The sequence below is a fragment of the Mytilus californianus genome, unplaced genomic scaffold (assembly GCF_021869535.1).
Source record: "Mytilus californianus isolate M0D057914Y unplaced genomic scaffold, xbMytCali1.0.p SCAF_1, whole genome shotgun sequence".
Lineage (NCBI taxonomy): Eukaryota > Metazoa > Mollusca > Bivalvia > Mytilida > Mytilidae > Mytilus > Mytilus californianus.
Window position 1 is genome coordinate 19,287,657 of NW_026262581.1, and position 16,993 is coordinate 19,304,649.

The window sequence follows — 16,993 nt, forward strand, 5'->3', positions numbered from 1 at the left end:
CAAGTCTCAAATGTGTTCTACAAGTGGTCAACATATAAATGTACAAAACACTTCAGTTTTTCAGTGTATACAAAACTATAATTCTCGTAAATTATTGCATAGCAGCTGTGACATCATGGAAATACCGACTGCACTTTGCCAAACGCCTTATACCAGCTGGCCAACTAAACTATATAGCATATAGCATTCGTTAGTCTAGTAATGCCTTAACACGTCGTTTGTAGCAAGGTTGTAACATTATACAAACATGTACATACTGTAGTGTGGCCTGTTTACGGTATAATCTTGCAGACAAGCTTTGTATTTTTGTCGTAAAATCACATCAATATTATTGTATTATATACGTCTTCGTATGTAAAAACTTTACTACAAACATTCCCCATTGGATAACGTAATTTTATACAGAGCTAACACCACATTACATATACTTATTACTGACATGAATTCAGCTCAACAATGCTAGCTCTGCATATGTGTGGTAAGAAACTTCCGTCGGTGCAGTTTCAACTCATGCTATTGTGACGCCACAATTGGGCAATTTTTCACTGAGAAGTATAAGCAATGACAACATATCCGTACCCCAGTCAATCCTTGAAGTCTAAGAATAAACACATGATGTTTTTCAATATATGTTTTTGTTAATATGATATATACTCTACAAGAAGGGAAGTGGTACAATTCAAAACATACTTTACTTTACACATAGGTGCTTATTTGTTTGTGTCCGCCGTCCATTTAAAACGTTTTCAGATTTCTATTTGAAATTTAAAGCAAATCATATTCATATTCATCTGTAGTGTTCCAAGTTGTTATATCATGTCGGATCAACAAACAAGGTCAAATTCCGTAGAACAGGAAAATGAAAGTATCAGTACTCCAAAAAAGTATCAAGCTTTTGTTAGAATTCAACTAGATGGTAAACGTTTTACAAAAAAAAGATCACAAACAATTCCCTGTTAGCAATAATAAACATTTATTTTAAATCACACAAAGACACGGAGTATCCACTTGTCATATTACGTGCATATTATGCAATTAATTATAATTGCATTTTAGATAGGTTGAACATGTTGAATATATAAAATAATCGATTCCATACTAAATTTGATTATTCAACATTTCTTTATACTTGTACATGTTGTAGAGTATCTCACTTTCATGAATAATCACAAACAAGCATATCAGCGACCATAAAAAAGATACAAAATTCAAACAAAAAATTAATTTAAAAGTCTGAAAGACCATTTTAGGACAGTTTGTCACAAAATAGTCGCCAAATAATTCTCCTTGAAAGTAATGATTTATGACTCATACAGCAAACATAGATTACTGACATTAAATCTTAAATATAAATTGAATGAAAAAAAAAACACAATTAAAAATGAAAAATCATATTTAAGACCAATAGCTACCAAAGGAAAATGTATGATGATGCCACTTTTTGTTGGTCCCTAGAGTTAAAAAATCTATAGGTAGTAATAACCTACCAAAAAACATACTTCCGATATTCATTAGACATTATTTTGTTGGACATCGGTATTTATATTTTTTTATTTTTCTTACATGTTGGTATTAAGGCTTCAAACGTCTTACATTTAGTGTAAAACAACACAAACTGCAAAAATAGTTCGGGTTATTTGTAGTTACATTTGTTCAGCTTGTATCGGCAACTTGCTCATTTATGCATCAAGTTACATCTCTCAGAATACAGTACATTCCAACATGTAATACACGCTATCCATCTGTATATAAAATGTATGGACTATTTGCATTATGTAATATAAGGGTCTTCAAGAATATAGCTATAGTTTTTAGGAATTTAGAAAAAAAATATTGTACTGTTTGATAAAACGTGTGTTTGTATAATTTATTTAATGATATACGTTTGTATATTTAAGTTGCCATTTCCATTTGAATATATGTATTGAATTCCTCTTGTAACACTGTAAATGTCTGAGAGTTTACAATAAAGAGCTAGAACTTGAACTTGAACTTTACTCAAATATTTTCAGCAAAAATTGAAATCTTCAAAGAGTAAATAGTAAGTCAGGACAAGTACATGCCTACGTAGAGTGAAAATAAATCCAAAGCAAATATTATAATTTTGTGGAAGAAACAGCATTCAGATTAGAACGCATTTTAGGTGAAGGAATTTTCAAGAGATAGTAATTTTATAACTAATGATGTTTTACTGAATTTGTCATTCGTGACAATTTTGTTGTGGAAATGAACAAAATGAAGATTTTTGTATGCAATAAATATTTGAGCATTCGTAATTGTTTTAGTTTTCTTCCTTGAAATTGATATGCATTTTGTTCATGGCATTGCACAAGATCTTTTCGTCCTCTACTTTCTACCTGTACGTTCCGACCATTTATTGCATTGGTTGGTTCTGACGACAAACATTATTTTAATACTTTAATTTTTAAAAAATACTATAATGACATACAGGAACAGGAATTTATTTTATTAACCAGTAGTGATTTTAAATTTTTCATTAATTTGCAATAGAACCAAATTATATTGTTCACCTACCTTCGAAACAATTTTCATATTTATCAAATTCAAAATTAAACAAATACATAATTATACCCATGATGCCTTATGACGTTACTTTACGAAATTTTCTCTAGAAAAGTAGGAGGGCTATTAATCATGTTAACTGCATATCAAACGTCATTTGTATTTTGTTATAACTTAATGTTTTGTCATTTTGGGGAATTTCTTGTTGATGATAGATCATTAATAGATTCTTGCTCGTATCAACTCAGGGCGTCTATTATATAAGACCAAAAATCTGAAAAAGTATATTTAAACAAAACGCATTTGACTAACAGGTCGAACAACGGATGTTCTTAAACCCTGCTAACTGCCATTGGCGATTGCCAAATAAACGGATCACAAGATGTAACAAAATGGATCTTTATAATTAATTTAATACCAAACAGAAAACAATAAACTTGCGGAAAAGATGGTATACCGCAAAAATGAGGTGCAAAAATTTGTACACCATATCCGGATTTCGACAATTAATGTCTCTTCGGTGATGTTAGGAATCGAAACAGTATTTGGAAGGCCATATAATTTACCTCAATTTAGGATTGACTCTTGAATTTTGAAGAGTCGAAATAGGATGAACGGATCATATAAACCCGAAGGTAAATATAATACAAGCCCAAACGAAAAAATATAAATAAGTCTAAATTGAAAACAACGTTCAAACCTATGATTGCGTTGGATATTTACCGCAATTTTTATACGTGTGCATGCAAAACAAATTTCTTGGTAGAGGGGTCTAAATACAGCACAAACATTTTCCAAAAGACCAAAAAAGTGAAAAAGTATATTTTAATAAAACGCATTTGACTAACAGGTCGAACAACGGATGTTCTTAAACCCTTAAAGAAATAGAAACAGAGACTGTAATAATAAGTAATATAACCCAAATGTGAAGCACTGCATGGAGTCGAACTACATCTTTTCTTTTATCCCATTTGGTGCCAAAGTTGTTAATTTTCTTATCCAAAATCTTTCCCGAGTGAGTCTATCCTCCCTAGACCAAGCAGAGTTGTGGTCAATGATTGTAATGGTCAGTCGATTGAGATCTGCCTTAGTGTGGCCAGGGGATCTCAAATGTCGACTGAGAGGGAGGTCTGGCTTGCATTGGTAGTCGCTACGATGACCGGTCATTCGTTTGTGAAACGGCTGTTCTGACTCGCCAACATACTGTTTACCACATTTACATTGTAGGAGATACACACCATTTTTAGTCTTGCAATTAACATTGCAAAATATGGTGTATTCTGTACCAGTGGAGTGACTGTTAAAAGTCTGGGTAACCAGTATTTGTTTGCAAGTCAGACATCGTTTGTTTCCGCAACCCAATATATATATACATCTGTACTACACGTATATTTGAAATACATTGATATTCTGTTGCATGGTTTTATTTCTTTTCGCTAAACAGATATATTGTTGTGTGTTCTTTTGCGTTTAAAATTGTAATGCACAGTACTCACAATAAATATTTTGAAGGCATCATACAAACATGTGCTTATTTTGTTTTGAGTCGGGAATACAAAGAGGCTGTATGTGTTCCTTATGCTTTTATGTAATATTGTTTTTAAATTTGATGTTGACGTACGGTGACAAATGTTTTCAACTCTCAAAGGTATTTTTACATATAGAAGTGAGGCGAAAGATACCAGAGGAACATTCAAACTCATAGGTCGAAAATAAACTGACAACGCCATGAACTAAAAAAGAAAAAGACAAACAAACAAACAATAGTACACAAAACACAACATTGAAAACTAAAGACTGAGCAACACGAAACCCACTAAAAATGGGGGTGATCTCAGGTTCTCCGGAAGGGTAAGCAGATCCTGTTCCACATGTGGCACCTGTCGTGTTGCTCATGTTAGTACAAACCCGGTCTAATTCGGTAGGTCACATTCGGGAAAAGAGGACGGGATTGTAGATATGACAATTGGAACATATCCATTGTCATCTGTGAAACAGATCTTCCATAACGGTTAACCAACTCGTGATGGCGACCGTAAAATTTACGAAGGGATGATTTCAATTTCACCACTTGGAACTCTTGGTTTAATAGCTTCCTTGTGAGCAACAAACCTTTATCAAGGAAATCATGATAGGAAATACAAGCGCTGGAATATCGTATCAACTGGGAGATGTATACTCCGTATGCAGGCGCTGCTGGAATGTTGCTGCATGGAAATTGAAAGTTCACAATTGGGAAGCTGAAATCATCTCTTTTGTCGTACAGTTTTGTTTTCAACCGACCGACCCTCATTGTCAATTTCTAAATTTCTAGATGTAATTCATTATATGAGGCAAACTTGTTTTTGTTGGATCCCTTATCTCAAGTTCAACATAGTCACCAAATTTTGAATTATTTATTTATATAGAGTTCCCTCTGACTCTTTCGTTACCAAAACTTTTAATTGCAGATGAAAGAATGTTATTACTCAGATTTAACGTACACAAATAGCCATGACACTCACATTTTCATCAGACTTACTAAACTACAATGAAAAGGTCACATTCTCTTATATCATTGACACTTAAATTCCTCAACTAATTATGTCTTACCGCCAAAAGTGAGAAAAATTGTAGAAATAACACTCAGGAATCCAGTGTCAACTTGCAGGTAAGAATGTATTCCAGTTGTCATTGAACACATGCCATTTTTCCGAATGCCATCAATAGACAAACTTGCAGAGGAATTTAGTTTAGGAGGATCTTGTTTAGCTGTTCCATTGGATGCTAGATTATCTGTGATAGAGACAATTCAAATTGATCATTTAATATAATTCTTCGTGGCAAGAAAATGCATTTACTTAACCTAAGCGAAATTTATAATTTTCTGTTTTTATAATAACATACATGTACTTAACTGTTACAAAACGTTAGGTATTGGCAACAAGGTTATATATATATATATAGGTTAAAAAAAAATCGTAAAATATAATTTCGTTTCCATTAAAAATATGCTATGATTAATCCAAAAAAAAAAAAAAACCCACAAAATTGCTGAAGATTGATATCTTTGAAAGTTATTTTTCTCTTTTCCCTTGATAAGGATCTTCATTTCAATTGAGACCTCTTATTTTTTTGTGAACCATAATTAGAAGGAAATACATACAGAAGTTACAAGACTGCCCGGCTCGTGTATTTGCACATCCTTCTATACAATCACCAGTCTTTATATCACATTTAGCATTAGCACAATGATGTGGGTTGCATCCCCAGACGCATGAACCGTTTTCAGGATAACAATGTTGGTTTATACATTTAGGATGACATGATTCTGAGCAATTTGTTCCCCATGTACCTTTAAAGCAGCCTACAATGAAAATCATTATTTAATTATAGAAGTATCTTAACAGTATATTTCCAAACCTCTTTGATGTATGAAAAAGTATTTATGGTTCCAATATCAAAGAGAAAACTGATATAGGAAACGTATAAACCTTCAGTTTAATGGTAACTATAAGATTTTATAAAAGACAGATCACAAACTGAAAAAAAAACCTATTTCATCAGTCAACATAGTTTTACTGGTTGGTTACATATATGCAACAAATCTCCCATCCTATATTCTAATATGACGTCCTATTATCGTCAACCAGTATACTCACAATATATCTACCTTTAGCACAAACGCAATAATACGCAAAAACGGCTGTTCCGCGTTACGACCAACTTATGTATACTACCAGATATTCTCAATTTTCTACATCAAAACCCCAAGTTTACGTAGGCCAAGATTCAGATACAATATATTTATCTCCATTGTACAGCAATATAAACAAATCAGTCCATTTCAATTTATTTTTCATGGTAAAATTTCATAAAACGAAAATTCCGCGAAATGATGTTATTGTCTTGGCATGGCAACGAAACAAGGTGACGTCACAAGTATGTTTTCGTAAACAAGAAATCAAATGTAAATACCGGGCGTTTTAAAGCTTCTTGTACGCCTCAGAACAAATAAAATTACATTGGAAGAAAATATATCAGTGAAAAATGCGATTAAAAAAAAAAATAATCATTGAATTATATAATATTACTAATATTATCAAAATTGGGTAAAACGGAACAGCCAAAACATTATCGTATGTATAGGGCTTTCACGGTTAACAAAATTACCGAATTTGTCCTATTAGAATCGAAATGATTCATGGCAGTCACAGATTTGTGTTCATTTAACCATGGGTTGGGCATTTGTATTCGTATTTTAAAATAATCGAATATAAATGCCCAACCCATGGTTAAATGAAAACAAATCTACGGCTGCCATGAATTATTTCTTAAGTATAAACTACAAATAGTCAGCGAATCGTAACAAACAGTAATGATGTCAGGATGATATACTGTTTTATGTCCTGAATTTGTTAGGACCTATAGTTATCGTTAGCCTAAATCCATCAATTAGAAACACAACTTCAAAATACTGATGGATTCAGTCGAGGATGATGCCAGGCAATGGGTTTAACGCGAGAAAGAAGACATAGATACTCTTTCCGAATGGATTAAGGCTGTGAGGTCGTTGATACAAATCAGAATTAAGAAACCGAATTGGTCTATTAATACCCATGCTACGTCAATTTTTAAAGACCCAAATGTTGCAAAAACACTTGTCCTACCCCCATGACAAAAATGTTGTTGTCCCCGCGGATAAAGCAAAAAACAATATCGTTTTTGTGTGTAAATCACATTACATAAACTGCTTGATAAATGAATTAGATATTGACAATTCACTTGGAAACTCAACATATACCCCCACGAGACTTAATAAAGAGGAAATCCTGGAAAATCATAGGTCTGTTCAATGTTCCTTTTTAATTTCTACCAAAGATGATGAACTGGATCTTCCATCACTGTATTGGATACCTAAACTACATAAGTGTCTTTACAAACAAGGTATATTGCTGAGTCTTCCAAGTGCTCCACGAAACCTCTTTCTAAATTATTAAAATCGATTTTATCAGCAATCAAAGCCGGGCATCAAAGTTACTGTGAAACTGTCTATTCCAAAGGTGGCGTGAATCTAATGTGGATACTAACAAATTCCAAGGATCTCTTAGAGAACATACAATCTAAGACTCTTTCATCTTGCAATAGTATTAAAACATTTGACTTTTCTACACTTTACACAAGTTTTCTCCACTTCAAACTAAAAGACATATTGAAAGAGTTGGTATTACTTTGTTTCATAAAAAAGATTGTCCAACGTAGATACAAGTATCTTGTCTTAGGGAGGGATAAATCCTACTTTGTAAAAAATCACTCTGATTCGAACAAAAGATTCTGTGAAACTTACATTATCAAGATGCTTGATTTCTTGATTGACAACATATTTGTTACGTTTGGAAGACGTGTTTTTCAACATACTATCGGCATTCCCATGGAAACCAACTGTGCCCCTCTTCTTGCCGACTTGTTCCTTTATTATTATGAGGCTGACTTCATACAGGCACTTCTTAGGAAGAAAGAAAAGAAGTTAGCAGTATACTTTTACTTTACTTTCCGCTATAAAGATGATGTTCCCTCACTAAATAATTCAAAGTTTGGTGACTATGTTGAACGCATCTATCCCATCAAACTAGAGATAAAGGATACAACAAATACTGTAAAGTCTGCCTCATATCTTGACTTACATCTAGAAATTGACAATGAGGGTCGGTTAAAAACAAAACTGTACGACAAAAGAGATGATTTCAGTTTCCCAATTGTGAACTTTCCATTTTTGTGTAGCAACATTCCAGCAGCGCCTGCATACGTAGTATATATCTCCCAATTGATACGATATTCCTGGGCTTGATAGAGGGTTGCTACTCACAAGGAAGCTATTAAACCAAGAGTTCCAAATGGTGAAGTTGAAATGATCCCTTCGTAAATTTTACGGACGCCATCACGAGTTGGTTGGCCGTTATGAAATATCCGTTTCACAGTTGATAGCGGATATGTCCCTAATGTCGTAACTACAATCCCGTTCCCTTTTCACGAATGTGACCTACCGAATTAGACTATTTATCGGGTTTGTACTAACATGAGCAACAAGACGGGTGCCACATGTGGAGCAGGATCTGCTTACCCTTGCGGAGCACCTGAGATCACCCCCAGTTTTTGATGAGGTTCGTGTTGCTCAGTCTTTAGTTTTCTATGTTGTGTTTTGTGTACTATTGTTTGTCTGTTTGTCTTTTTCTTTTTTAGCTGTGGCGTTGTCAGTTTATTTTCGATTTATGAGTTTGAATGTCCCTCTGGTATCTTTCGTCCCTCTTTTATGAAAGGTGATTTTAAAAATAATATAGTACAGAAAGGTTTTATTTTAAATGGCAATGGTTTACTCTTTACCATGTTTACCCTATATAATTTCAGTTTTTTTAGTACTGGACAAATACTATTAAGTAGTACTGTTCAGTTTTCTCTCTGTTTACATAAACTAAATATTATATTATGACATCAATGAATAACGACTGGACAGATATGAAATGACAGCCGGCAAATGGTCTGTTCATCTCATTCTCTAGGCTTACGGCAAGAACTGACCTTAAAAAAAAGAACATTAAAAAGAGAAAAACAAGGGGCAATCGGAAATCAATCAACAGTTCAATAAAAAACAGATTAATCCATGAAAAAAACGACAATAACGAATTATTACACAGAAAACAAAAGATTAAGCAATGGAAATCCCATCAACAACCGGGGATGAACCCACATACTCCGAAGGGGTAGGCAGTTCCTGCTTCAATTGTGGTTGCAGTCGTGCTGCCCATGCATATATATGCGCAGGTAAAATCCGGTTATAATTCTCACCGACTACTGAGCTGATGGCAACTTCAGGAAAGAATAGTCCACCAGCAGAAAAAAACGACCCAATGATAGAAAATAAAAATAACACTTCAAAAATGTCGTGCGTCCAAAGCGTGTATCTGGAGAACCCTTCATCGGGAATGCTGAAACGTACACATTTGAAAGTCAAGGATGAACATACGTACCAACGTGAAAATTTCAGGAAAAGGGGACATACAAATGAACAGCCAAATGCATCTGGAAAGGTCAACCTTGCTTGAGAGATTTGGAAGTTTAGTTACTAATAAAAAATCAAACAAAAAAGAATTTTAAAAATGTATGTTATAAATCATGTTTAATAGTAAAACAGAACTGACTACTGAGCTGATGATACTCTCGAGGTAACATCGTAGACTTATAGCGGCTGTCATTCGGTATATCGAGAAACATGATCCTGAAAGAATAAGTAACGGTGGTCAAGTATTGCGATCGTGGATGTGACACATGCAAGGTCAATAGATAATCTAATTTATTCAGTCATAAGGACAAATTTTGAAAAAAAAAAAAAACGGTCTGTCAAATGAGTTTAAAATATTGCCGTTCTCACAAAACTACAAAAAGCGCAGATTGCTCCTTAACATTTCAATGTAACAAACATGATTTTTATCATTACATGTATATGAATGACTAAATTACAATTCTCTGAACAATGCCGTTCTATTTTATTGTTTGAAGTGACCTTCAAAATTGGTTTGGAACAGCTTAATCAGAAAATGAGTCAAAATTTGAATATATGTATAATCGTAAAAGATGGGTACCACTTTTTTTGAGATAGTGAAGTGAATCAAAAAAGATCCGATGTCACTTATTTGATATTTCGCAAATTATTGAAAGTGTTCAAATCATTTTGAAACTATATGTAATTGGTACAGCAAAAAAAAAAACGGACTTTCGTTACTTTTTCCGGATCATTTTTGTTAGGGAATATTCTGTTAGGCTATGATAGTTCAAGGTCGTTTGGCCTGGGTTTTTTTTTTTATTAGACTATGCCGATTAGTCTGTGATGTCCTAAAGAAATTACTGTATGTCTGTCCGTTTGTAAACATGTTTTTGTCGCTATTATCAGTCAAGAATGTCTCATCTGATATCAATCATGTTGATGAACAGCACTTATATCTATCCTTGTCGGGGTTTTTCTTTTTAAAAAAGGGGAAAATTCAATAAAAAAGTCAAACTTTTTGGTTAAAAAATTCACAAATTTTGAGAACTATCTTATTTGAGCTAGAATTTAAATCGAAACTCATAATTGGTTCTGGGGATTCAAAATTTGCATCATGCGATAATTGGGAGAAGATTAGCAAATTTTGATTTTCATCTCTATGTAATCGAATTTGAACAACAGTTATATTTAGGTATACTATGGAATTCCATATTGATTCCGAGAGTCAAATTTTCGATTAGAAATAGTTTTGAAAAAAAATATCAAATTGGAGAAACTCTTTCTGCTATAAGACTTGATCGAAATTCAATTAAATGTACTATGGTATTCTACATTGATCATCAGTGTCTGAATTGTGATAAAAACTGCGCTTTTATTAAAAACAAATCATAAAATATGAGAAAGATATTTTTGTGTTAGAATCTGTACATTCTGAATTGATTTTTGATATTAAAAATATCCGTTGGCTACCATTTTCGAAATTTTTAGTTTAGTTGTTTCTATCCAAACAGTTGTTTTTGATTTCTCAAAAGAAATTGACATAGTTTAAACACGAATCGCGAAGAAGACCCCAAAATGAACAAAGAAATATTCACATTACCGTGTGCTCAATATAGAAATGGAGTAACTGGGGACTTTATTTGTGCAAGTACATATGAAGCACAAATACACCCGTTATTGGTAAATTTGTTGTCTGATTGCATGATGAAGAATGTTATGGACATTAAACTCTAATGTTTATTCCTTAAAATACATTTTTACCCGGAACAATAGTATAGATAATTTGTATAAAACATCGAAAAATCGATACTCAAAATCGGAGACGAAAATCAAAATCCAAATAATAATACTCGAACATGACGAAACGAAAGCAACGAGGTAGAAAAAAGAATCTAGTTAAACATTCTAATTACGAAAGGTAAAGGCACGAAATAATGTCTATGTTATGAAAAAATTCCTTAAGACCGGATTGATGCTCGGTGATAAAAATATATTAGAAATTTGCTGCTTTGAATACAGTATCCCTCCTATAGTCCAATAGTCAATGCAGAAATGAAAAAGCTAAAAAAGAGCACATACAAAAAGACTATAAATGAAATCTGAGGCGAAAAATTCAAATATTAAGAACACTTTTTACCTCAGGGGGTTGAGGCCGAGAGGCTGGGGAAAATTACTTCATAGTGTAAATAAAACTCTCTGAAGCGCACAAATATTTATGTGATAGTGAAATGTTGAAAGATGAAATATGTCAAGCAATTAAATTAATGAAAAGGGATTAAACACCAGGGGAAGATGGAATAACTGAGAATTTTACCAACAGTGTTGGTATTAGATTGAGCTTACACAAATATTAAAAGATAGGCGAAAGATACTAAGAGGAAATTCAAACTCATAAGTCAAAAATAAACTGACAACGCTACATACAAGAAATTGTTTTTGATAGAACACATTCCGAATTGCGGAGACTTGGAATGATAACTCTATTATATAAAAGAGGGAGGATATAAAGAACTGGCAACCAATAACTTGATTTAATTTTACCTATCTAATTTGTTCAAAAATTCTCGCTGAACGTATGAGAAGTGTCCTACCATCAATTATAGAAACAAATCAAAAGGGGTTTGTAAAGGGCAGAAATATTTTCGTTTCTAATAATATGCTGCCAGATATTTTCGAATACAGAGATATTGAAAATGAGAAAGGATTCATAATTTTCCTGGACCAAACAAAAGCTTTTGGTTATACAGAATGGGAATTGTTAGATGCATGGTTAGAACATTCTTAATACGGGGAAATCTTTTTGGAGGGAATGTAATTAAAAATTCTAAAATTGTTCAATGACTAGATGAAACATGTGTCCCCATTAATATTTCTAATTCAATCCGTCAGGGAAGCCCAATATTGCCCATGCTATACATTTTACAAGCAGAGCCCCTCCCCAACCCCTAACCCCCAAAGGCAGCTATAATTAGGACTAATCCCCAAAATTCATTTACGCCACGCCAAAGGTTAAAACAAACATGTGTGCGGACGAAACACATCTTTTTTAATAGAACAGTGGAATCAATCGAGGAAACATGGAATGTTTTAAAAATATACGAGAAAGCATCGGGAGTTAAGATAATTATAGAAAGTGGTTATTGTAGTGGTATATTTAGATCGTTGGAAAAATAAAACCCCAAAATATAAAATCATTATGTGGTCAAGTGAACCAATAAAAACATTTGAAGTTATGCATAGATACAGTGTTAATGTAGAATCTAAAAAGTGTGAGAAAATCAAGAAAATTAAGACTTGTCATGAAGTTTGTGCGTTGCGTGACCTAACACACAAGACCAGGGTCCTAATCCTAAAACCATTGATTATATCTAAAAGAGGGTTAGAAATTGAAATAAACAACATCATATGGAATTCTGTATGGTAGGGAAAAGTGAAGTTACTTAAAAGGGACGTGTATTGCTTACCACAAGAGGAAGGTGGAATGGGTATGATCAACATAGACTCATATATATGTATTGTCGAAATCCGGATATGGTGTACAAAAACCTTTGCACCTTTTGTTTGCGGTAAATCATTTTTTCCGCAAGTTTATTGTTTTCTGTTTAGTATTAAATTTATAATTAAGATCCATTTATTACATCGGTGATCCGTTTATTTGGCAATCGCCAATGGCAGTCAGAAGGGTTTAAGAACATTTGTTGTTCGACCTGTTAGTCAAATGCGTTTTGTTAAAATATACTTTTTCACTTTTTTGGTCTTTTTGGAAAATGTTGTTTGTGCTGTATTTAGACCCCTCTAACAAGAAATTTGTTTTGCATGCACACGTATAAAAATTGCGGTTTTTATCCAACACAATCATAGGTTTGAACGTTGTTTTCAATTTAGACTTATATATATATATATATATATATATTCAATCTAAACAAATCAAAAGCATACAAAATATTTTAAGATCGGAAAATGATCACTGGAACACGATAGCCAAATGGTGGTTGCAAAAATATGATAGCAATATAAATATGAAAACTTTTTAGCAAAATGTTCTGATTTACGACGAATGCAGACGGAACATTTTCCAAAATTTAATTTACTTAAAACATGGTCTAAATTATAAAGTATACAAAGTCAAGTAAATAAAAATTATATCATAAACCAACAAGTATTTGGAAAATAAAAAATCAATATAACTGAAAACCTATTTTCTTCGCTAATTTTGGAAAAAGTGCAAATCATACATTTAGAAATATTTGGGATGAAAAAACGAAAATATCAAAAGCGACAACTTTATATACAATACGCTTAAAGATAAAAGAAACTGGATTCCGGAATGGATTAGATTGAAATTAGCTATACCCAAATCTTTCAAGGACAGGCTAAAAGGCGACAACTTACAAACCAACCCTAAAAAAATGGTTAGTTCATTTAAAATTTGGTGAATAATACAGCAGATATCCCAATAAGGGCAGAACTTATCATACTAGAAATGTACGATCACAATAGATACTATCATGTCATAACTGATACCTTGCTAAATATTAACAATATACACGGGTTATTTGGAAGTGTAGGAATTTAATCAAATATCAACTGTTTTACTTCCAGCCAATTGATATCATGTGCAAAATAGGAACTCGACAGCTTAACTGAATCTATTATCTTTACAAAAAGAACAATGTGCAGCTGTAATAAAACATATTGAAAACCTTATACTTTAAATAAATTTCTTATCATTTTGTACTTACATTCTTTCCCTATTTGGAACATTGGACTTCCCCAAAAAGAAATCACTGTATAGTATTGATAAATGAACATCTTTGTGATTGAAATCACTGACCGTCACATTACAATGTAATCAAGGTGTTAAAAGTACAAATTTAAATGTCAATTATAAGTAAAGGTAACGTGTATAAGATTGTAGTGTGTCTTTTGATGTATCTAATCTAAAATGTTACTGTTTGAATGTATTTTGTGGGGTAATGTATAAGAGATGGGGGGGGGGGGGGGGGGGGGGGGGCTGCACAAAATCAGTTTCACAATTGCAATTGTTTTCACACTTTCACTAAAGATGAAGTGGACCCATCTGAACAAACGTAACTTAAAAATATTTTATGTTGGTGTTTATATTAGAAAGTCTTATAAAATTTTGTTGTTTTTTCGTGTCAAATTAACCATGCTGTCAATTTTTGTAGATTTGGGCTTTTTCTCTTTTTTTCAGAACAAAAAGCATATTATTTCAATTTCATTGTTATGAATGATTGACCAAATAAAACATATCTTAGAATTTTGAAAAGAAAAAAATGATATGGGATGTACATATTTTTGGTAAAATCATTTCTTGGTATCCCTTACCCATTTGCTCAACATTTTGGCTAATGACACTGACCGGATTGGTTATAACATTTGAAAATTTTATTATTTAAAAACTACTTATTGTAAGTACACAATTTTTTGAGTTTAGTTTGATTATAATATTTTTTAAATGCATATTTTCCACTTGTATCACATGTTTTGGAAATCTTTCACGAACGAGATTTCAACGAGACTGAAACATCAGAAGAATACATCCTTAAGGCTTATTATAACCCTGGCATATGTAGCTGGTTTATGTAATACACATTGCAGACAAACATAAACGTATATGGCCACATCGGCCCTTCTGACTTCACAAAAGTCTTAAGTAATTTATGAATAATAGTTCGTATCATTAATTTATGTTCTTTGTTAATTTCCTGAGGGCAGTTCCTATCAAACTGCGAAAAAATCGAATTGAGATATCGGCAGCTGAATTGTTCTGCATGGTCGATAGTAACCTTACAAAATACACGTAAAATTTCTTTTTATACATTGTATATCGATATACCTCTCCCAGTGTTGTCTGATAGACGAATGGTGAAGAACAAATGTGAAGCGCACAGTTTAAAATCAAATTTCTTATACTACATAATGAGAAAGTTCATTGGGTTTGTCACTCCTTCTTCATTAGAAGTACGAATATTTCACGTATATGATTGTTATTGTGATCTTAACACTTTTCCTATTCAATTGATATTGGAGTCAGTGTCAAGGACAAATGTGAAGCCCTAAAATATAACTGGTATGAACAACTAACGTAAGTTCACCGCAGTTTTTAAAAGTCTTATATATTTTCAGGAAAACTGAAGTTTAGATAAATAAGATTTTTGTATATGCAAATAAATAAATGCAAGCCAATATACATTAACATATTAACATACAATAGCAGTACTTAAGGGTATGGTAAACCACACTTTCTTACCATTTATTTGTATATAACACAACTGAACAACCCGATTTCTGTTAAAAAAGTAAACTTGTTTCGCAACTATATTACAGTTGATATTCTGGGTAGTGTCAGGAAGGCCAGCAATTCCTCGATCTGTGTAGCATAGGGTTACATCCGAATTCCATATGGATGTATTTGATAGATATAACCGGAATTCATCCATTTGATCTGGCTCTGTAAAATAACAACTATAAAGGACTTCGAAACAAATTGACTTGAAAGTGTTATTTGAAAATGCTTTGAATGAAAAAAAAATGTTTTGGTTAGTGAAAAAGTCAATTTGGTCAAGGAGTTCCTTTTTCGTCGATAGTAACCTTACAAAAATAAAATTTACTTCTTATACATTGTATATCGATATACCTCTCCCAGTGTTGTCTGATAGACGAATGGTGAGACACAAATGTGAAGCGCACAGTTTGCAATCAAACTTCTAATACTACATAATGAGAAAGATCATTGGGTTTGTCACTCCTTATTCATTAGAAGTACGAGTATTTCACTTAATATATGATTGTTATTGTGATCTTAACACTTCAATTAATATTGATGAATTTAAAAGATACAAACGGAAATCCTCCATTTGATCTGGCTCTGTTAAGCAACAACTATAAATGACTTCAAAACAAAATGACTTGAAAGTGCTATTTGAAAATACTTTGACTGAAAAAAATGTTTTGGTTAGTGAAAAAGTCAATCAGGTCATGGAGTTCTTGTTTCCTTTTCTAAATGAAATCAATAAAGATATGGTTGCCATAAACAATGTAAAGAGGGGAATAAACGTATCTTACGGAACAATATTTTGATAGATGACATTGGTTATGTAAACGATACCGAATTTTCTTACTTCTACAAACAGTAATACTCTATCGAAATGTCCCATTGATGTCTCAAAATAGTCGATCTTATCAGCATATTTTTGTTTAAGTATAAAATTAGGAGATGGAGCGTGATTGCCAATGAGACAACTATCCAACAGAGACCACATGTCTTAGATGTTAGCAACTTTAGGTCATTGTACGAAAAATGTACGACAAACCTCATACCTCGTAGCAAGCTATAAATGACCTTGACATTACAAAATGCTAAGCAATGCCAACAAGTCCTTGTGCATGTACATAACAACAAAACCTACGAACAAATATGATATACAG

General features: G+C 32.7%; 1 protein-coding gene across 2 annotated transcripts in view; it reads right to left on the bottom strand.

Moving 5' to 3' along the window:
* Window positions 1-16,993, bottom strand: part of LOC127700121 (multiple epidermal growth factor-like domains protein 11) — a 52,069-nt gene that overhangs the window by 19,741 nt on the left and 15,335 nt on the right. For both annotated transcript variants that reach the window (XM_052203565.1, XM_052203566.1), the window contains exons 4-6: window positions 15,816-16,016; window positions 5,669-5,869; window positions 5,116-5,298 (exon numbers count right to left, since the gene is read on the bottom strand). In XM_052203565.1, coding sequence (XP_052059525.1) covers window positions 5,116-5,298; window positions 5,669-5,869; window positions 15,816-16,016 — 585 coding nt within the window. The remainder of the gene's footprint in view (window positions 1-5,115; window positions 5,299-5,668; window positions 5,870-15,815; window positions 16,017-16,993) is intronic.